The 23,055-nt window shown below is 36.3% G+C and overlaps 1 protein-coding gene across 1 annotated transcript in view; it reads right to left on the reverse strand.

Moving 5' to 3' along the window:
• Window positions 1-23,055, reverse strand: part of SCN8A (sodium voltage-gated channel alpha subunit 8) — a 262,830-nt gene that overhangs the window by 151,220 nt on the left and 88,555 nt on the right. The window contains exons 11-14 of the mRNA XM_053708233.1: window positions 18,898-19,254; window positions 17,629-18,114; window positions 1,026-1,134; window positions 251-405 (exon numbers count right to left, since the gene is read on the reverse strand). Of these exons, the coding sequence (XP_053564208.1) occupies window positions 251-405; window positions 1,026-1,134; window positions 17,629-18,114; window positions 18,898-19,254 (1,107 nt within the window). The remainder of the gene's footprint in view (window positions 1-250; window positions 406-1,025; window positions 1,135-17,628; window positions 18,115-18,897; window positions 19,255-23,055) is intronic.

The following is a 23,055-nucleotide window of genomic DNA, read 5'->3' on the forward strand; positions in this document are numbered from 1 at the left end:
TATTATATTATTGCAGAGTAAAATAAGCAAATACATTTACATCAACAATGCCCATGGGTTACCGTTTGCTGTAAACCATATTAAAATGGGGTGATATATAGGACAAGTGGGGTTGGAAGCTTAAAGGGTAAAGTGTTAAATAGGGAAAGTTGAGAGAGAAAAAGCTTACGGTACTTAGTATGCGAGACAGGTTGTGATAAAGTATATAGACAGACAACTAGAAATGCTGTATATGTAAAACAGAACTTACCAGTGCTCCACTGCTTAATAAAATCATGAAGATAATAAAGGATTCAAACCAAGCGTGCTCTACTATAAGAAAGCAGGTTTTCCTGAGAGTCCACCAACTTTTGCCAAATCCCTCTTCCACACTGACTTGAAGACACTTAAAGCGAGCCACACAACCTGCAAGAGAAAATGCATTCTTTTGTAACTTCAAAACAAATTATAGTTAGGTATTATCCATAACCTTATTTATTATAATGATGGCACTGTTACAACTGCACTGATCTGTCTTTGTCCATTTAAATGACTTGTTATTCAAACTATGATACTACAGATTATCTGAATTAAGTATTGATCTTTCCAATATTACAAGATATTTGTTACAGACTCATCTAAGTAAATTGTGATCAGTGACAAAGGCCCACCTATTTCCCAGCTTTCACATAACCTTGGTATAGTAAAGTATTATCTAGAATAATAGATGTTTGCTAACAGGGACATAAATGCCAAAATTCAGACTTTTGTGATTCAGACAAAAAATGCTAATTTAAAAAAAAACTAAAAACTTGACAATATAGTTGCCTGTAGTTTATCTTGGTATCCTTTGATAGTTCCTTTTCATGAGAGCATACAGTGTAATGCTCAGAGGTCTGCATGTGTCCTGAGCATTATATGGCAGCAGTGTTTTTAACAATGTAACAGTGATGTACATATAGTGCTCAAGACGTGAACACTACTACATTTTTTAGCTCCATCTGGATGTTTATTTTTGACTTCCAAATCCATTTACAAATGCTCACCCTCAGTAAAACAGGCATCTGGATCTAAATACTCTTCTGGCTGCTGCTCAACAGGAACTTCTTCTTCTTCAGGCTTTATGTCTATTGTACTTCCTTCTGAAGAGCTTGTGTCATATGTTTTCTACAATATAACAGATATATAAGGTAACAAGCTAGTAAGAAGCTGGATAAAAAAAACACAATATAATATACATGTACCTATACCTGAGCTTTTTAGTGTACCCCATAGAAGACAATGAGGCATTTTATTATCCAAATAAGTAAAAAAAAAAATTATGCTTACCTAATAAATTTCTTTCTTTCTAGATATGGAGAGTCCACAACATCATTCAATTACTAGTGTGAATATCACTCATGGCCAGCAGGAGGAGGCAAAGAGCACCACAGCAAAGCTGTTAAATATCACTCCCCTACCCATAATCCCCAGTCATTCGACTAAAGAGAAATAGAAAAGGAATAACACCAAGGTGTAGAGTGCCTGAGGTTTAGTCTAACATAACAGTCTTAATTAAGGGTGGGGTCATGGACTCTCCATATCCGGAAAGAAAGAAATTTATCAGGTAAGCATAAATTTAGTTTTCTTTCCTAAGATATGGAGAGTCCACAACATCATTCAATTACTAGTGGGAACCAATACCCAAGCTAGAGGACAGAGTATGAACAGCGAGGGAGAACAAGACAGGCAGACCTAAACAGAAGGCACCACCGATTGAAGAACCTTTCTCCCCAAAAGAAGCCTCAGCCGAGAAAAAAGTATCAAATTTATAAAAATTTTAAAAAATATGCAGAGAGGACCAAGTTGCAGCCTTGCAAATATATTCCACAGAAGCTTAATTTTTGAAAGCCCAAAAAAGAGGTGACAGCCCTAGAAGAATGAGCTCTAATTCTCTCAGGAGGCTGCTGTCCTGCAGTCTCAAAAGCAAAACTAATTATCCTTTCTCAACCAGAGGGAAAAAGAAGTAGCAGTAGCCTTTGATCCTTACACTTTCCTGAGAAACAAACAAACAGGGCAGAAGACTGGCGAAAATTCTAGTTGCCTGTAAGTAGAATTTTAGAGCATGTGCAACATCCAAGTTGTGCCACAGACGTTCTTTATGAGAAGAAGGATTAGGACAGAAAGAAGGAATAACAGTATCCTGATTAATATTTCTAACCGAAACCACTTTAGGGAGAAACCCATTTTAGTACAAAGAACCGCCTTGTCTGCATTAAAGATAAGTTAAAGCGAATCACACTGCAAAGCCGAGGGTTCTGAAACTCCCCTAGCAGAAGAGATAGAAATAACCTTCCAAGATAACAACTTAATATCTATGAAAAGCATAGGATCAAACTGAGCCTGATGCATAACTTTAAGAACAAAGTTAAGACTCCAAGGAGGAGTAACAGGTTTAAACACAGGCCTGATTATGACCAGGGCCTGATAAAAAGACTGAACATCTGGCACATACGCCAGACGCTTATGAAACAAAGTAGATAAAACAGAAATCAGAGAGCTGACTGACAACCCTTTTTCCAGACCTTCCTGGAGAAAAGACAAAATTCTAGGAATCCTAACCCAACTCCAAGAGTAGCCTTTGGATTCACACCAATAAAGTATTTACATCATACCTTATGGTAAATTTAACGAGTAACAGGCTTGCGAGCCTGCAGCATGGTCTCAATGACCAACTCAGAAAACCCACGCTTAGTCAAAACTAAGCGTTCAAACTCCAAGCAGTCAGCTTCAGAGAAACAAAATTTGTAAGGAAGAAAGGACACCGAGTTAGAAGGTCCTTACACAGAGAGAACCTCCAAAGTGGCAGAGATGACATAAAAAGCAACTTAAGGCCATGCAAGAAGAACTAGCAACACCCACAGTAAGATTCAAACTCTCAACCTCCAGGTGATGAAGCTGCTAAGCTAACCACTAGACCAAACCAGCGGGCTTGCTTTTCACTAGATCTACAAACCAGATCCAGCGAGAGCATGCAGGAGCTTTTAGAATTACCAACACAGTCTCCTGATTGATACGAGCAAAGACTTGTGGAAAGAGTGCAAATGGCAGAAACAGGTATGCTAGACCGAAAATCCCAAGGAACCGCCAGAGCACCTATCAGAGCAGCCTGCAGATCCCTTGACCTTGAACCATACCATGAAAATTTGGCGTTCTGCGAGATGCCATCAGAACTCCGGCACCCCCCAAATGAGGATTAACCTGGAGAACACCTCCGGATGGAGAACCCACTCCCCGGAAAGAAATGTCAGTCTGCTCAGGAAATCTGCTTCCCAGTTGTCTACTCCTGGAATGTGGATGGCAGATAAACAATTGTGGGCTTCCGCACACTGAAATTCCGAGCCACCTCCTTCACGACTAAAGAACTCCTAGTTCCTCCCAGGTGGTTGATGAAAACATCTTATGTGATGTTGTCTGACTGGAATCTAATAAACCGGATAAGAACAACTGAGGCCAAGCCATCAGAGCATTGTAAATCGCTCTCAATTCCAAGATGTTTATGGGGAGAGCAGACTCCTCCCGAGTACATAGTCCCTGTGCCTTTAACGAGTCCCAGACTACTCATTTAGTTTACAACGCTATAAGGCCTTGAGGCCAAATTGGCGTTCTGAGCTGTGGTGAGGGAAACCCTCAAAACAGATTGAGTTACCCTGAGTACCTATTAGCTACCACAAATTAGTTAGTAGGCATAGCAAATAAAAACACAAACAAAACACAGGAAAGTGGCATCCCCCTCTCCCTTTCCTGTGTTTTGTTTGTGACATTGAACCAGTTGTTCTTTCATACTACCTTATCCACCCATATAATTCACACATTTTCGATCTGATCGATAGCAGATTAGTGGTTACTACAAATCCCCTGAGTTGCTTACCTATTAGGTACTATTGAGACCCCGAGGGTTTCTAATTATAATAGGGCTACGAATTTATATAGCCCAGCCTTAGTAGACGTGCTAATTTTAACATATGTATACCCTCAGTTTTTTAACCAATTAAGTAAAAGTTAATTTTTATGTAATTTTTCATTCTTTGCTGTGATTTGATATTTTCTTACAACGTTCATGAGTGCTATATTTGTACTCTTCTATCAGTCCTTTACTGATTTGTTTTTGAGATTTGAATAGAATCCTAGGCCCTGTTTCCTTACTTGAACTAGAACTATCACTCCCAGGGAGGAAGGTCCTGATCACAGTTCAAGAATGCCTCTGTTTTTATCTGGTTTGCAGATAATCTTGAGAGGTGAAATCTGCCGCTGGGAGGGAAATTATTTATTTGTAACCCCGAGATACTATGTCCACAGCCCAATGATCTGATACATCTTGTATCCATGCTAAATAAAAAACAGAGAAGTCTGTCCCCCACTTGATCCGATTTCGGACCGGGAACAGACCCTTCATGCCGACTTTGGTTCAGCTGCAGGTATCTTTGGTTGCTTCCCCTTGATCCAAGACTGACTGGGTTTCCAAGAAAACCTGGACTGTTCCTGCATGGAAGACAAAGAGGAAGACTTTCCTTAGAAATTACTCTTACATCCTTTAGGTATGTTCTTCTTGTCTTGTATTTCTACCCGTAATATCAGAAATTAAATCTACCAGGTCAAAGCTAGAAGCTTGAATTTAGAGGTAACATCAGCTAACCAAGATTTTAGCCACAACGCCCAGACATCTTCGCTCCCAGTCTAATAACCTGCAAGTTAGCATCAGAAAAAAAGGAATTGGCTACTTTGAGAGCCTAATCCTATCTTGAATCTCCTCCAACAGAGTATCTACTAAAATAGATTTAGACAAGGCGTTGCACCAATAAGATGCCGCACTTGCTACAGAGGCATTACAAACTGCAGATTGCCGTTGAAGACCTAGATGAACATACATATGCTTCAAATAAGCCTCCAGCTTTTTATCCAGGCTATCCTCTAGAAGGATCTTTGTTCTCTAAGCCAGAGTAGAAATTTTAGGCACCGTGCACCATGAATCTTAGATGGAGTCAGCAACAGGAAGCATAATTTAAAAAACGGGAGACAGGGAGAAAGGTATACCTGGCTTCTCCTAATCCTGTGAAAAATTCTCCGTCACACGGTCTAGAACAGGAAACAGTTTCACAGAGGAAGGAACATCATAGAATGTAATACATTTACAAGATTTCTTAGGGTTGACAACGACAGAAGTATCAAAGTCATCCAAAGAAGCCAAAACCTCCTTTAACAGTACACGAAGATGAACAAGCTTAAATCTGAAGTTTACTTCTTTAGTATCAGATGAAGGAATTATACTGTCCGAATCTGAGATTTCCCCCTCAGAGGCTACTGACGTATCCTCCTCAGACTTATGAGAGAGGGCAACCTGTGTAGCAGTAGGTGGAACAGAAACCTTTCTATCTGAATGTCTAATTATCCTTTTGCGTTTTTCTCAGCATAGGAAAAAAAAATAGATAATGCTGCAGATACCGCAGAAGATACCTGTGCAGCAAAAGCTGGAGGCAAATAAACTCCTCCAGGAGGCTGAGAGGAACCGCAGGGCACTGCATGTGACGACAATTAGACGTGAGACGTTTGAGGAGAAAGCTGCGGCAAAATCTGAACAGCATTATCCTGGGAGACAATAGGCTCAGAGGGCAACAATTTGTGTTTACATTCTAGCGCTCTTGCTAAAAAGCACAAAATTGCATAGGCAAAACAATATGGGCCTCTAGACATAATAGTAAAAAACTGAAAAACAGAGTGCACATAAGTGTATTCTATAAGCTTCTTTTCAGACTAGCCCTTCCCTAGGTATAGTAAAATATAAAATATAAGAAGTGTAGAATAAGGAGCACTCAAAGAGAGAGCAATAGAATACTGGAGTCTGATAATACACTAAATATATTATACAGAAACTAAAAATATTTAAAATAATTTAAAGATTCATACAAAATACATATATTCGACGCAATAAAATAAAGGGCTCAACGAGTCACTAATATAATATATAAGCAGCAGCAACTACTGTGCAGAAAAATAATGTGCAAAAGAATGATGCACTAAGAATAAATGTGCTAAAAGCTAGTGTGCAAAAGATCTAATAAAAGATTCAAACAGTAAGGAAAAAATAAACTTATGTCTTCCTTACCTCTAAGAGTGATAACTCTAATAATCAAATAGCAACAATAACGATGTGTCTAAATGTGTGAAATAGTGGATACAATCCTACAGAGAATCCAAACTAAAAGTCTAGTGCAGTGTTGGCATGGTGCTGTGCAAGGTTGAGCGTTTCGCCCTTGACAAGGGCTTTATCAAAACATAATTTGAGTCATCTGTATCTGTCTTTTAAACACGCCTCCCATGTCCTCCATTGGTTCTTGAAACTCTCAAAGCTAAAGGTGGAATGACTATTAAAGGTGGATTCTCATTTTCATAATTTGATCCGCTTATATTGTCATGGATATAATTACATTTATTTATACTCCTATTATATCAACAAATATAATTTTTTTTTTAAAAACCTGATACAAAACATGATAAAAAAGCAACACACAAAGTAATATTAAATCTTATGCAGGGTTAAAATACATTACATTATATATAAATAAAATCAATGTCAACATAATTCATCCAATAGTTTTATAATGTTGACAATTTTATAGGAAATATAACCTTTCTAAACACAAAAAGGAGTGTTAATTGTTAGTGAAAGATGAACTTTTTTGGATTTAGGGTAATATTTAATACTGAGTAGAAGGTGACCTATCAAGCTAAAACTTTATTATCCAGTTCCGCTAGAAAGGGAGATATGTCCAATTCAGAATTTAGGTCGGAGGGATGTAGAGTTTGCATGTTGTAAATAAACTCTGCTTCCTTCACAGGAGTTGTTGCTCAAAATTACCCCCTATGCAATCAGCATTAACTTTTGAAATTCCCCAGAATCTTTTAAACTATTATTGTGTGTTTCACAGAAATTATTATACTGTTCCTAAGCTTTTCAATGGTTTCAGTGGAACCATTTAGCCAGTGGAAAAATAATATCCCAAAAATGCAATGTCTGAGAATCAAATGCAATTGCTCTAGACATGCAGACTATGAGGAACAGGTACAGATCCTTGAAAGAAAATTCCTTGAAAGAGGTTACCACCCTTAAACTATTGAAAAAGCTAAGGAACAGGTAGATAAAAAGATAGAAAAGGTCTACTTACATATAACAGGATGAGGTTACCAATAAACTAAATGTTCTCTTAGTAACAGAATTACAACTTTGACAATCATATATTGGGAAAAAAAGCATTTAGAAGCATTGGCATCTAATACATACAGATAAAATCATAGGGGATAAGATACCCAATTCCCCGCAAATAGTATATAAAAAGGCTAGAAACATGAGAAGTATATTGGCTCCTAGTGAGTTTAAAAAAAAAGTAAAAAATCGATAAAAGAAAGTGACATCCAAGGGAATCTACTAAAAAAAAATTTTACCTTGTTTTGGATGTATATCTTGTAAATATAGTACCAAGTGTAAAGAAATTAAATCTAGACAGAATGACTACATAGACAGAATGACTACATAAACAAAATCAAAGAAACAATAACATGTCAGGATAAGGGTGTAGTCATTATAGAATGCTCTTGTCACCGGTAATACATTGGGGAGATTACAATAACCCTAAGGGAACAAATACGTGAACACCTATACTGTATAAAGAAGGGAAAGCTGGATACATCTGTATAATCATTTTCGTGAAGAACACAATAATAATTTAAAAGATTTTAAATTCTGGGGAATTTCAAAAGTTAATGCTGATTGGATAGGGGGTAATTTTGAGCAGAAACTCCTGAGAAAGGAAGCAGAGTTTATTTACAACATGCAAACTCTACATCCCTCCTGCCTAAAATTCTGAATTGGGCATATCTCCCTTTCTAGTTACATAAGAGGAACTGGAGAATAAACTTTTAGCTTGATAGGTCACCTTCTACTCAGTATTAAATATTACCCTAAATCCAAAAAAGTTAATCTTTCACTATTATTTAACACTCCCTTTTGTATTTAGAAAAGTTATATTTCCTATAAAATTGGCAACATTATAAAACTATTGGATCAATTATGTTGACATTAAATTTATTTATATATAATGTAATGTATTTTAACCCTGCATAAGATTTAATATTACTTTGTGTGTTGCTTTTTATCATGTTTTGTATCAGGTTTTTTAAATGTTTTTTTTTTTTATATTTGTTGATACAATAGGAGTATAAATAAATGTAATTATATCCATGACAATGTAAGCGTATCAAATGATGAAATGGAAAATCCACCTTTAATAGTCATTCCGCCTTTAACTTTAAGTTTTCAAGAACCAATGGAGGACATGGGAGGTGTATTTAAAAGACATACAGATGACCCAGATTATGTTTTGATAAAGCCCCTGTCAAAGGCGAAACACGTCAACCTTGCACAGCACCACAACAGCACTTGCACTACCTCAGCAAATTGAAAAGTGGTATCAACGGTCGGAGTGAGGACGCCGAGGTAAACCGCGATTGTGGCCAAGGGTTCGTGATCATACACCCAACAATTAGAAGACCATATCACTACATACTAAGTACGGAACAACTGAAAACAGAGGAGGATACCGAGGTAAGCCACGATTGTGGCAGAGGGACCTGGCAAATTACATCCTCTTATGGTAAGAGAGCATCTGCACTTACAAGTGGGACAGATATCTTCACATCACTATTATCTCTGAGGTCAGTTTGATTTACCCCTGTCAACTGATGCTATGCTTAACTAGACTGTTGCTTTAAACTGTCCGAATCACTTTGAATTAGTGTGCCGCTGCACACTTTGGAAGCAATAGATATCGCACTGCACTGGACTTTTAGTTTTGGATTCTCTGTAGGATTGTATCCACTATTTCACACATTTAGACACATCGTTATTGTTGCTATTTGATTATTAGAGTTATCACTCTTAGAGATAAGGAAGACATAAGTTTATTTTTTCCTTACTGTTTGGATCTTTTATTAGATCTTTTGCACACTAGCTTTTAGCACATTTATTCTTAGTGCATCATTCTTTTGCACATTAATTTTCTGCACAGTAGTTGCTGCTGCTTATATATTATATTAGTGACTCATTGAGCCCTTTGTTTATTTGATTGCGATCGCAATCACAGTATTTTTATCCAGGGAGACGTCCCTTTTTTATATATGTATTATCATTATAATGTTTAAATATATGTATTTTGTATGAATCTTTGAATTATTTTATATATTTTTAGTTTCTGTATAATAAAAATATTTAGTGTATTATCAGACTCCAGTTTTCTATTGCTCTCTCTTTGAGTGCTCCTTATTCAACACTTCTGATATTTTACATCCTCTAGACATAATAGACACTTGTCAAAAGAATCAGAATCTTGATCCAGGTCTATAGCTGCAATAATAAAATTACTCCCAAACAAATGAGAATTATATTTTTAATTAGACACTTTAATCCCTAAAAGCGTTAATACGCTAATGACAAAAAACTTCCCCTAATGAACAACATAATTTAAGTAAGAACTTACCTGATAAATTCATTTCTTTCATATTGGCAAGAGTCCATGAGCTAGTGACGTATGGGATATACAATCCTACCAGGAGGGGCAAAGTTTCCCAAACCTCAACATGCCTATAAATATACCCCTCACCACACCCACAAGCCAAGTAGTGGGGTGATATAAAAAGGAGTAAAAAGCATCAAAAAGGGAACTGGAAATATAATTGTGCTTTAAACAAAAAAAAACATAACCACCATAAAAAAGGGTGGGTCTCATGGACTCATTGCCAATATGAAAGAAATTAATTTATCAGGTAAGTTCTTAAATAAATTATGTTTTCTTTCATGTAATTGGCAAGAGTCCATGAGCTAGTGATGTATGGGATAGTAATACCCAAGATGTGCAACTCCACAGAAGAGACACTAGAGGGGGAGGGATAAAATAAAAACAGCCATTTTCCACTGAAAAAATTAAAGCATAAGCAGATAAATTAAACTGAAACAGCTGCCTAAAGAACTTTTCTACCAAAAACTGCTTCCGAAGAGGCAAATACATCAAAACGGTAGAATTTAGTAAATGTATGCAAAGAAGACCAAGTCGCTGCTTTGAAAATCTGATCAATTGAAGCTTCATTCTTAAAAGCCCATGAAGTGGAGACTGATCTAGTAGAATGAGCTGTAATTCTCTGAGGTGGGGCCTGACCCGACTCCAAATACGCCTTATGAATCAAAAGCTTTAACCAAGATGCCAAGGAAATGGCAGAAGCTTTCTGACCTTTCCTAGAACTGGAAAAGACAACAAATAGACTAGAAGTCTTCCTGAAATCTTTAGTAGCTTCAACATAATATTTCAAAGCTCTTACAACATCCAGAGAATGTAAGGATCTCTCCAAAGAATTCTTAGGATTAGGACACAAAGAGGTGACCTCAATTTCTCTATTAATGTTGTTAGAATTCACAACTTTAGGTAAAAATTTAAATGAAATCCGCAAAACTGCCTTAACTTGATGAAAAATCAGAAAAGGTGACTCACAAGAAAGAGCAGATAATTCAGAAACTCTTCTAGCAGAAGAGATAGCCAAAAGGAACAACACTTTCCAAAAAAGTAGTTTAATATCCAAAGAATGCATAGGCTCAAAACAAAAGGAGGAGCCTGTAAAGCTTTCAAAACCAAATTAAGACTCTAAGGAGGAGATATTAATTTAATGACAGGCTTAATACGGACCAAAGCTGAACAAAACAGTGAATATCAGGAAGCTTAGCAATCTTCAAGGAACTTGCAGACAAACCTTTATCCAAACCATCCTGAAGAAACTGTAAAATTCTAGTAATTCTAAAAGAATGCCAGGAGAATTTATGAGAAGAACACCATGAAATATAAGTCTTCCAAACTCGATAATAAATCTTCCTAGAAACAGATTTAAGAGCCTGTAACATAGTATCAATCACGGAGTCAGAGAAACCTCTATGACTAAGCACTAAGCGTTCAATTTCCATACCTTCAAATTCAATGATTTGAGATCCTGATGGAAAAATGGTCCTTGAGACAGAAGGTCTGGTCTTAAAGGAAGTGGCCAAGGTTGACAACTGGACATCTGGACAAGGTCCGCATACCAGAACCTGTGAGGCCATGCTGGTGCTACCAGAAACACACCAACGAAGGTTCCATGATGATCTTGGAGATCACTCTTGGAAGAAGAACTAGAGGCAGGAAGATATAAGCAGGTTGGTAAAACCAAGGAACTGCTAACGCCTCCACCGACTCTGCCTGAGGATCCCTGGACCTGGACAGGTACCTGGGAAGTTTCTTGTTCAGATGGGAAGCCATCAGATCTAATTCTGGAAGACCCCACATCTAAAAAATCTGAAAAAACATCTGGATGGAGAGACCACTCCCCCGGATGTAAAGTCTGACGGCTGAGATAATCCGCTTCTCAATTGTTTACACCTGGGATATGTACCGCAGAAATTAGACAAGAGCTGGATTCCGCCCAAGAAAGTAACCAAGATACTTCTTTCATAGCTAGGGGACTGCGAGTCCCACCCGGATGATGGACATATGCCACAGTTGTGATATTGTCTGTCTGAAAACAAATGAATGGTTCTCTCTTTAACAGAGGCAAAACCTGAAGAGCCCTGAAAATAGCACAGTTCTAAAATATTGATTGGTAACCTCGCCTCTTGAGATTTCCAAACCCCTTGTGCTGTCAGAGATCTCCAGACAGCTCCCCAACCTGAAAGACTTGCATCTGTTGTGATTACAGTCCAGGTTGGACGAACAAAAGAGGCCCCTTGAATTATACGGTGGTGATTTAACCACCAAGTCAGAGAAAGTTGAACATTGGAATTTAAGGATATTAATTGTGATATCGTTGTATAATCCCTGCACCATTGATTTAGCATACAAAGCTAGAGAGGTCTCATATGAAAACGAGCAAAGGGGATTGTGTCCGATGCATAGCCACTGAAGGGAATGATTGAGACTGAAGGTTCTGACAGGCTGAAACCAATTTCATTTGACTCTTTCCTGTTAGAGACAGAGTCATGGACACTGAATCTATCTGGAAACCTAAAAAGGTGACCCTTGTCTGAGGAATCAAGGAACCTTTTGGTAAATTAATCCTCCAACCATGTCTTTGAAGAAACACTAGTTGATTCATGTGAGATTTGGCAAAATGTAAAGACTGAGCTAGTACCAAGATATCATCCAAATAAGGAAACACCGCAATACCCTGTTCTCTGATTACAGAGAGTAGGGCACAGAGAACTTTTTTAAAAAATCTTGGAGCTGTCACTAGGCCAAATGGAAGAGCGACAAATTGGTAATGCTTGTCTAGAAAAGAGAATCTCAGAAACAGATAGTGGTCTGGATGAATCGGAATATGAAGATATGCATCCTGTAAGTCTATCATGCACATATAATGACCTCGCTGAACAAAAGTCAGAATAGTCCTTATAGTCACCATTTTGAAAGTTGGCACTCTTACAAAACGGTTCAAAATTTTCAGATCCAGAACTGGCTTAAATGAATTTTCTCTCTTTGGGACAATGAATAGATTTGAATAAAACCCCAGACCCTGTTCCTGAAACTGAACTGGTATAATTACCCCTGAAAGCTCTAGATCTGAAACACACTTCAGAAAAGCCTGAGCCTTCACTGGAATTGCTGGAACGTGTGAGAGAAAAAAAACTTCTCACAGGAGGTCTCTCTCTAAATCCTATGCAATACTCTTGAGAGACAATGCTCTGAATCCATTGATTTTGGACAGAAACTGCCCAAATGTTTTACCCTTAGATATTTTATCCTGAGGTAAAAAAACCTCCCTTTTCCCCAGTAACAGTTGAAATAATTGAATCCAACTGAGAACCAAATAAATTGTTACCTTGGAAAGAAAGAGATAGTAATCTAGACTTCGATACCATGTCAGCATTCCAATATTTGAGCCACAAAGCTCTTCTAGCTAAAATAGCTAAAGATATCAAAAATAGCATCACAGATAAAATGATTAGCATGTTGAAGCAAGCAAACAATACTAGACAAATCAGGATGTTTCCTGTTGCGGTAAACTTTCCAACCAAAAAGTTGATGCAGCTGCAACATCAGCCATAGAAATGGCAGGCCTGAGAAGATAGCCAGAATATAAATAAGCTTTCCTTAGATAAAATTCAAGTTTCCTATCTAAAGGGTCCTTAAAGGAAGTACTATCTTCCATAGGGATAGTAGTACGTTTGGCAAGAGTAGAGATAGCCCCATCAACTTTGGGGTTTTTTTCCCAAAACTCCAATCTAATTGCTGGCAAAGGATACAACTTTTTAAACCTAGCAGAAGGAATAAAAGTAGTACTAGGCATATTCCATTCCTTTGAAATCATATCAGAAATAGCATCAGGAACTGGAAAAACCTCTGGAGTAACCACAGGGGGTTTATAAACAAAATTTAAACATTTACTAGTTTTAATATCAAGAGGACTAGTTTCCTCAATATCCAAAGTAATCGACACCTCTTTTAACAAGGAATGAATATACTCCATCTTAAAGAGATAAGTAGATTTGTCAGTGTCAATATCTAGTAGGATCTTCTGAATCAGATAGATACTCATCAGGAGGAGGATAAATCAGTATGTTGTCGGTCATTTGAAATTTCATCAACTTTATGAGAAGTTTTAAGAGACCTTTTACGTTTATTAGAAGGCGGAATAGCAGACAAAGCCTTCTGAATCGCATCAGCAATAAAATATTTTATATTCACAGGGATATCATGTACATTAGATGTTGAAGGAATAACTGGCATTATACTAGTACTGATGGATACATTCTCTTTATGTAAAAGCTTATCATGACAACTGTCACATACTAATGCTGGATATATAATATCCGCTAACTTACAACAGATACACTTATCTTTGGTAGAACTGTTATCAGGTAGCAGGAATCCAACAGTGGTTTCTGAGACAGGCTCAAATTGAGACATCTTGAAAATTTAAGAGAAAAAACATATAAAGCATAATTATCAATTTCCTTATATGGCAGTTTCAGGAATGGGAAAAAATGCAAACAGCATAGTCCTCTGAACATAGAAAAAGGCAAGAGGCACATAGGAAGTGGGGTTTAAATAATAAAATGATTTGGCACCAAGTATAACGCGCAACGCAAAATGTTTTTTTTGGCACTAACAACATCCGGAAATTATGCAACTCGTGTCATGGCAGACGCAACCTTGTGCAAGGAACCTGGCGTCAACTAAGACGCCGAAAATTATGAATTTGCGTCACCGAACGTACCTTCACGCCAAAAAAATTCTTGTGCCAAGAATGACGCAATACATATTAGAATTTTGCGGCCTCGCAAGCCTAATTTTGCCCGCGAAAATTAATGAAAACAGTCAATTTTGAAGAAAAGACTATACCCAAGGTAAGAAAAAAAAACTTCCTAAGTATGTTTTCCCCATTTTGAAACTGATAGTCTGCAAAAGGGAATATACATAAACCTGACTCCAAAGTGAGGCAAAGTTTTTAAAACTGAATTGTGGGTGTGGTGAGGGGTGTATTTATAGGCATTTTGAGGTTTGGGAAACTTTGCCCCTCCTGGTAGGATTGTATATCCCGTACGTCACTAGCTCATGGACTCTTGCCAATTACATGAAAGAAATAACCACTGCAGCAACCTCTGCACCTCAGAGTGGGGTGCCCTACCGCATTCAGAGGATCCCCAAAATGACTGCACCGGGACTGCTGGAAACGATGAAAGCATTGTGACTGACTAACTTCAATATCTACTGCTGCAAAAGCAACAAGCAAATAGGCAGCTCCTACATGACTCCTTAACACCGCTCAATGAACGGAAGACAAGGAGATCACATGACCGGCAGAAACAAGGAACTGTGCAATACTAAAAGCCTGCGTTTCCCTGCTGAAGGAAAAAGGAAGTCGTTTAAAAGCTTAAAGGAACCGCCATAAAAAAACGGACCAAAATTTTAAATTGAAAATTTGTCTCAAATACACAGTCAAACATAACATGCCCCAATAAAAACTTGAACACACAAAGTTTTAATAAAATAAGAGCCACATAAGGAAAAAACTTCCCCATAAGAGAAGTATTAACCCATGTTTGTCCCCTTCACAAGCATAAGTGCCTGCCCACTGCCACAATAATCCCAATTATAAAGGATAATACATTAGTCCCAAAATTCTGCAGAGTTAACTCCTTAAGTGCAAGTCTCCAGTTCCTAGAAGACAAAAAGCACTTACCTGCAGTCTGTCTGGCAGGAAGACAGCTCACAAGGCATGAAAGGACACATACTCCTTAGAGAGACCTGTAGAAAAAAGAAAGAACAGAGTAAACAACTCTGACTTTCTATAGCTAATGTTCGGAAACAAAGTAAGCACCACCTCACAACTTCCTAACTGCTTAAATGCAACCACTACTCTACTGAAGAGATTAACATGGACTCGGCTAAACCCCAAATCCTTGATTGCAAGGAAAAATACCCAAAAAAGGAATTCATTTCTTCAGACACCAAACTTCACCTCATCCATAGACAGAGGCAAAGAGAATGACTGGGGATTATGGGTAGGGGAGTGACATTTAACAGCTTTGCTGTGGTGCTCTTTGCCTTCTCCTGCTGGCCAGGGGTGATATTCCCACTAGTAATTGAATGACATTGTGAACTCTCTATATCTTAGGAAAGAAAAGGAAGAGCAGCTATGGATTATGCTCTAGGGATGTAATTGCACCATGGCGCTACCATTTTTACACTTCACTTCTAGGCTATATAAATATATATAGTGCATTTGTTTATTTATTTTTATTAAATAAATCTTTGAAAATCATATTACATGAATAAATCTCTATCACAACAAATTTATAAAGTGGTGTTTAAAACATAAAGCAAATACTTATAATTTAGAATACAAAATAGTACTCTGTTAGCACCGAATATTACAGTGATTTTAAACACACAAAACAACTGAAACCAAAATTGTGATTTTACCAAGGGCACTCTAATAATTACAATAAGAATCAAATCCTACTATTTATAGTCGGCTTGGGTACTTAATATCTTTTAATACCTTTTTAAATTATGTCAGTGAAAACACAGAATAAAGGATACAATTGTAGGCACTTTCTATTCCTTGTGAATTAAGTTCACTATTAGGAACAAGAACAGTGATTAAAATATATCCATTATCAAGTCAAATAAAAAAAATGAGCATAAATATTAAAAGCACAGGGTGAACAGTATTGTAATTATGTGATGATTTTGAATATCCAGAACAAATTGAAAGCCACTGAATATCTCAGTATTAACAAAATACTTACTGCTGGTTTAATATATTTGACATTTTGGAAACCAAGATTGTACTGTGTATCTTTCTATTAAGGGGATTTGTTCTTGTACCTGAATCTAGGTAATTATTGTATAAATAATATCCAATCTGGAATCTAAATATATTATAAACATAGGGGTCCATTTATTAAAGTTTCAAAAAGTAGAAGTGATTGTATGTGAGAATCTCCATGTACCTTTTAGCCCTCTGAATTAGTGTCCAATGCCAACATTGATTAAAATCAGTGCCCCGGTATATCTGTGACAAATCACAGATAGTTGATGAAGATTGATAAATTACAAGCCAGACTAGACGTTTATAAGTGGTTAGACATTGGTGGTCTCAAAGCAATATTTATGCAGTCTATGTATTATGCAGTCTATGCCGTTTATCCTCCCAAAACCTCCCCTTATATTGATCTCTTTGAAAAAGATATTTACTGGTGAAAAATGTCAGGGGGGTTTGTCAGATGTGTCACCCTGATATCACACTGACAGTAAATTTAATTTTCCTTTACAAATACATTTCAAATAAACATTAACTCACTTTTATTCTCTAATATTTTTTCAGAACTTTATTATACCAATAGTATATGGAAACACATTTAGCTCTTTTTTATAGGGATATAAACAACTTTTAATTAAAAGTGCTTTCTGTAGTACTGCAATAAATGTATATTAAAAGTCAGATGTGTAAACATTCTGAATGCATTAACATTTTACTGCACTATGTTTTAATGGTCAATCCCAGCCCCCACCACTCACCTTTTTTCAAGGAGCCAATTTGGAATTGTCTACTAGAGCCACTGTCATTTTATTACTAAAATTTGCCTTGTTTTGCTTATTGTATGATCTCTGTTTAGTCCAACTAAGGACCAATATACAGTATTAGGCTTGTGAAGTCTGCAGTTTCAGTTAAATCCACCATTTTCAGAATTAAATTATAGAAAAATGGAAAAAAATATGAAAATATATTCCAAAGTTTTTTGATACTACGAATAATTAAACATTTTATATTACAATCTTAGTTAATTAGGTAACTAATAGTGTGCTGTAAATAATTGCAAGCTATTTTAAAAGATGTCTATTGAGTTTATAAAACCCTGACCTGCCTATATGTGTGTTTATAAAAATTGATCCACATTTTATGTCTTTTTTTTTTTTTTTTTAAAGAAACTGTTGTGCAAATATTCAGTAGCTATAGTTAGACAATTTTATTAGGGTTTTATGGTTCTAACTAATGAATTTCCGAAAAAAAGAGAGGATACTCTTAATAACCAATACATAGATTTAAAGTAAGAAAGCTTACATCTTCATCTGATACACTGCTAAAATCTTCTGTGTTAAGATGTTCAAAATCAGACTCTCCAACTGCAATGGGCACTTTGACGGTCAGGTTTGGGTTATTTATAAAAGACATATGGTCCTCGTCTATCATGTATTTTTCCACACTACTGCCAATACCACTAGTTGTGCCATTTCCATTTTTCTGATAATCCATATCTCTGTGAATATCAGGTCCTGTGTGGTTTGCCAAGCAGTTCATTTTCTTCTCATACATGTCATCCAATGGTTTCACCTCATCTCCACCTTTCTTTTTAAAGTGTTTTTGAACAAAGTCATGAACTCTGATCTTAGTCCAAGCTAAACCTTGCTTAATCCGAATGACGGCTATCTGAAGGTTGTTCATTTCACCATCGTCGTCGGTGGCTGCCAGATTGTCTGCACTGAAGGAGCTTAGTAGCAAAGCAAGAAACAGATTCAGCACCTAACAGCAAGGAAGAAGATAGATAAGTTCAATTATTAAATTAAATACTTACTATTTGGTGTATTCATGAATAATCAATTGAAGTAAAACCATGTAAGCATTTAAAACTCCGAGTTTTCTATATAAACTTATCTTTTATACAGTGAAATTCAAATATCTTCCTATTGGTAGATACAAAATGGAGCAAAAATACACAGGTAAATGCATGTAGTTGAGTAGATCACTACTGAGTTGTACTTAGAGGAACTTTTATGGAGGATATATCGTTTTCGTTGCAAAAATATGTTTTATTTACTCACATAATTCAAATTAAAACCCATTTTCTATTTCTACTGAGGAAAATGTAAGTTAATAATGTATTTAAAAGTCTCTTTTGACCATGACACATTTTACTTTAGTCTTCTGCAAAGATGCAATGTTTTTACAATTTTAGAAATACCTGGTGCCAAGGATTTATCTCTAATAGATATTTTGCTATGTTTGGAGACAGTGAAGAATTCCTAAGCACAACATCTTAAAGAGGTCATTTGACGAATTAATACATAAAACCTAGATGCTCAAGTCAGCTATGAAAAAGAAGACATACTCAATATAATAGAAGGTGCAATGAATAAAACCAAGAATTTTGTTGAAATATGTAAATATTCTGCTAGTGAGGAGACTATCATTGTATGTGTTACAAATACAACATGAAACGTAAAGTAAAATGCAACCACTTAAACTAATTATGTTAATTAATACAAGTAGAAATGTAAAACATAAAAAATATTGTTGTATACTGACCACTAGATTACCAATGACCATCACCATCATAAAGACCACAAGGCACATTGCTTGTCCAGCAACTTCCATGCAGTCCCACATGGTTTCTATCCATTCCCCACATAATACACGGAAAACAATGAGAAAAGAATGGAAGAAGTCATGCATGTGCCATCGAGGCAATACACATTCTGGATTTATCTTGCAGACGCAATCCTTGTAGTTCTTGCCAAATAACTGCATGCCCACCACAGCAAAAATGAACACAATAATGGCCAGCACCAATGTGAGGTTACCCAAGGCACCAACTGAATTTCCAATGATTTTTATCAGCATGTTTAATGTAGGCCACGATTTTGCCAATTTGAAGACTCTTAACTGTAAATAAAAAAAAAAAAAAAAAAGAAATTACCAATCATGGTTCAGTACCTTAATGAACACGCATTGTGGGCAGTGAAACATAAGAAATATGCATTGTTTTAATTTAAAGTCAAAGGATACACTCCTTGACACACCTTATGATTATCTAAATTATCTAAAATTATGGACATATAAAAATGAGCTTCTGTACATATCAAACAATCACCACTGTGCATCACAAAGGAAGGTTGGGGTTCTGAATTCCATGGAGTCTACTCCAGCCTCTGTGGGGGTAGATTTAAATTACAGGATAAAAAAAGCTAAAGAAATATTGAAAATATATACACTACAATGTAATTTTACTAAACATAATTAAACCCTTTAATTTGGAGTTTACTGTCCCTTTAACTTTGATTAAGCCACTCATAATAAATCAACATTATTTTAGGGATTATCATACCTTTTATATACAACAGATTGTGTCCCAAACTGGAAGGAGAGAGAATTCCATTTGCAATCCCATAATATTTAAATATTACACTTCAGGACAGGACTTGGGAATTATTATTTCAGATTATTTGAAACAATTGCAGCAATTAAAGCCAGTCGAATGCTCGGATGTATATAGTTAAAAGTATTTGCAGCAGAAATAGTAAGGTCCTTATGCCACTTTACAGATCCCTATTTAGGCCTCATCTTGAGTATGGTGTTCAGCTCTGGAGGCCATATCCACAGCAGGATATTAATATCCTGAATCTGTTCAAAGGAGGGCTACTAAAATGATACATTTCCTAAAAATAAAACTTACAAAAGAAAGATCAATTGCCTAAATATGTATATATTAGAAGAGAGATGGGAAAGAGGTGATATGTTGAAGTATATGTTAAGGGACTTAATAAAGTTGAAGTTTTAAGCATTTTTTTTTATAAAACGAGCAACATAAGAGCATAGGGGTCATGATCTCAACTTGAAGGTTAGCAGGTTCAGGTGTAATATGTGGAAGAACCTCTCACCAGAAAATGTGTCTGATTCATTAAATAAACTTCTATTAGATGTGGTTAAGAAACCCTGGGGGTGGGGGCTTCCAAGAATGTCTGGGCAAAGCATAAGGCTGTCCTACAAACTATTTAACTTTAGACTTTATAGGAAATGTGGGTGGACTTGTTGGGCCTATGTTTCATCAAAATCTATGTTTCAATGTTTTATTAAAGGGATATCGTACTGTAAAATTAGTTTATAAGATATATCAGCATCAGGTGGGGCCACCACTACAGTAGCTGAATAGCAATTCAATGAATAATGGAAAGAAACATAGAGAAATTACAAAAGGAGATTATATATATATATATATATATATATATATATATCAGCTCAAAAACATTCTCTAGCCAATTTTCAAGTGTGAAAGGGACATGAAACCCAAAAATGTTCTTTCATGATTCAGATAGATAATTCAATTTTAAACAGCATTCCAATTTACTTCTATAATCTAATTTGCTTCATTCTTTAGGTATCTTTTTTTAAGAAATAGCAATGCACATGGGTGAACCAATAACATGAGACATCTATATGCATCCACCAATCAGCAGCTATCTTAGCAGCAGCTAAGATAATGACACAAATAAGATAATAGAAGTCAATTTTAAGGTTGTTTAAAATTGAATGCTCTTTCTGAATCGTGAAAGAAAAAAATTCATTTTTACGTCCCTTTAAATATAAAAAGACATCAAATAAAAAAAAAGAATCACCATAATTCACATATGTCCAACCAAAAATATTGTGATATTTAAAGTACTTTCTGAATGACACGTCCTTAGAATATAGAAAAGCTTTAACAAGACCCATTTCGGGTACATTTTGGTGATCAATTGGTCGCTATAAAGACTACTCTGAGCAATAATTGACATTTGATACAATTTATACTGTTGATGCCACATGTGTGTGGCTGTTTTCCCTTTATACGCCATTTTGGATTAATCAAGACAAGTAACTATATTGTAATAAGATATTCATAGTTTCTATTTATATGACTCCATTTCAACAAGATTTACTCACACATATCCAATGTCTGAGTAATTAAGTAAAAAAAAGCTTACTGATCACTTAGAGACATACAGTAAACCTGAAATTTCCTTCAGGATTTAGAGAGATCTAATTTGTTTTGTTGTCTTTGTATCCTTACTTTAGAGGTATACCTAGGTAGGCTCTGAAACTGCCGATTGGTGGTTGCACATAAATGCCTTTCTTTCATGTAATTAACAAGAGTCCATGAGCTAGTGACGTATGGGATATACATTCCTACCAGGAGGGGCAAAGTTTCCCAAACCTTAAAATGCCTATAAATACACCCCTCACCACACCCACAAATCAGTTTTACAAACTTTGCCTCCAAGGGAGGTGGTGAAGTAAGTTTGTGCTAGATTCTACGTTGATATGCGCTCCGCAGCAAGTTGGAGCCCGGTTTTCCTCTCAGCGTGCAGTGAATGTCAGAGGGATGTGAGGAGAGTATTGCCTATTGAATGCAGTGATCTCCTTCTACGGGGTCTATTTCATAAGGTTCTCTGTTATCGGTCGTAGAGATTCATCTCTTACCTCCCTTTTCAGATCGACGATATACTCTTATATTTACCATTTCCTCTACTGATTCTCGTTTCAGTACTGGTTTGGCTTTCTACAAACATGTAGATGAGTGTCCTGGGGTAAGTAAGTCTTATTTTCTGTGACACTCTAAGCTATGGTTGGGCACTTTATTTATAAAGTTCTAAATATATGTATTCAAACATTTATTTGCCTTGACTCAGAATGTTCAACTTTCCTTATTTCCAGACAGTCAGTTTCATATTTGGGATTATGCTTTAATTATCATATTTTTCTTACCTCAAAAATTTGACTTTTTTCCCTGTGGGCTGTTAGGCTCGCGGGGGCTGAAAATGCTTCATTTTATTGCGTCATTCTTGGCGCGGACTTTTTTGGCGCAAAAATTCATTTCCGTTTCCGGCGTCATACGTGTCGCCGGAAGTTGCGTCATTTTTTTGACGTTATTTTGCGCCAAAAATGTCGGCGTTCCGGATGTGGCGTCATTTTTGGCGCCAAAAGCATTTAGGCGCCAAATAATGTGGGCGTCTTATTTGGCGCCAAAAAATATGGGCGTCGCTTTTGTCTCCACATTATTTCAGTCTCATTTTTCATTTGCTTCTGGTTGCTAGAAGCTTGATGTTTGGCATTTTTTTCCCATTCCTGAAACTGTCTTATAAGGAATTTGATCTATTTTGCTTTATATGTTGTTTTTTCTCTTACATATTGCAAGATGTCTCACGTTGCATCTGAGCCAGAAGATACTACAGGAAAACCTCTGCCTGCTGGATCTACCAAAGCTAAGTGTATCTGCTGTAAACTTTTGGTAGCTATTCCTCCAGCTGTTGTTTGTATTAAATGTCATGACAAACTTGTTAATGCAGATAATATTTCCTTTAGTGATGTACCATTGCCTGTTGCAGTTCCCTCAACATCTAAGGTGCAGAATGTTCCTGATAACATAAGAGATTTTGTTTCTGAATCCATAAAGAAGGCTTTGTCTGTTATTTCTCCTTCTAGTAAAAAGTCTTTAAAATCTTCTCTCTCTACAGATGAATTTTTAAATGAACACCATCATTCTGATTCTTTGGACTCTTCTGGTTCAGAGGATTCTGTCTCAGAGATTGATGCTGATAAATCTTCATATTTATTTAAGATGGAATTTATTCGCTCTTTACTTAAAGAAGTACTAATTGCTTTAGAAATAGAGGATTCTAGTCCTCTTGATACTAATTCTATACGTTT

The sequence above is a fragment of the Bombina bombina genome, chromosome 3, assembly GCF_027579735.1.
Source record: "Bombina bombina isolate aBomBom1 chromosome 3, aBomBom1.pri, whole genome shotgun sequence".
Classification (NCBI taxonomy): Eukaryota; Metazoa; Chordata; class Amphibia; order Anura; family Bombinatoridae; genus Bombina; species Bombina bombina.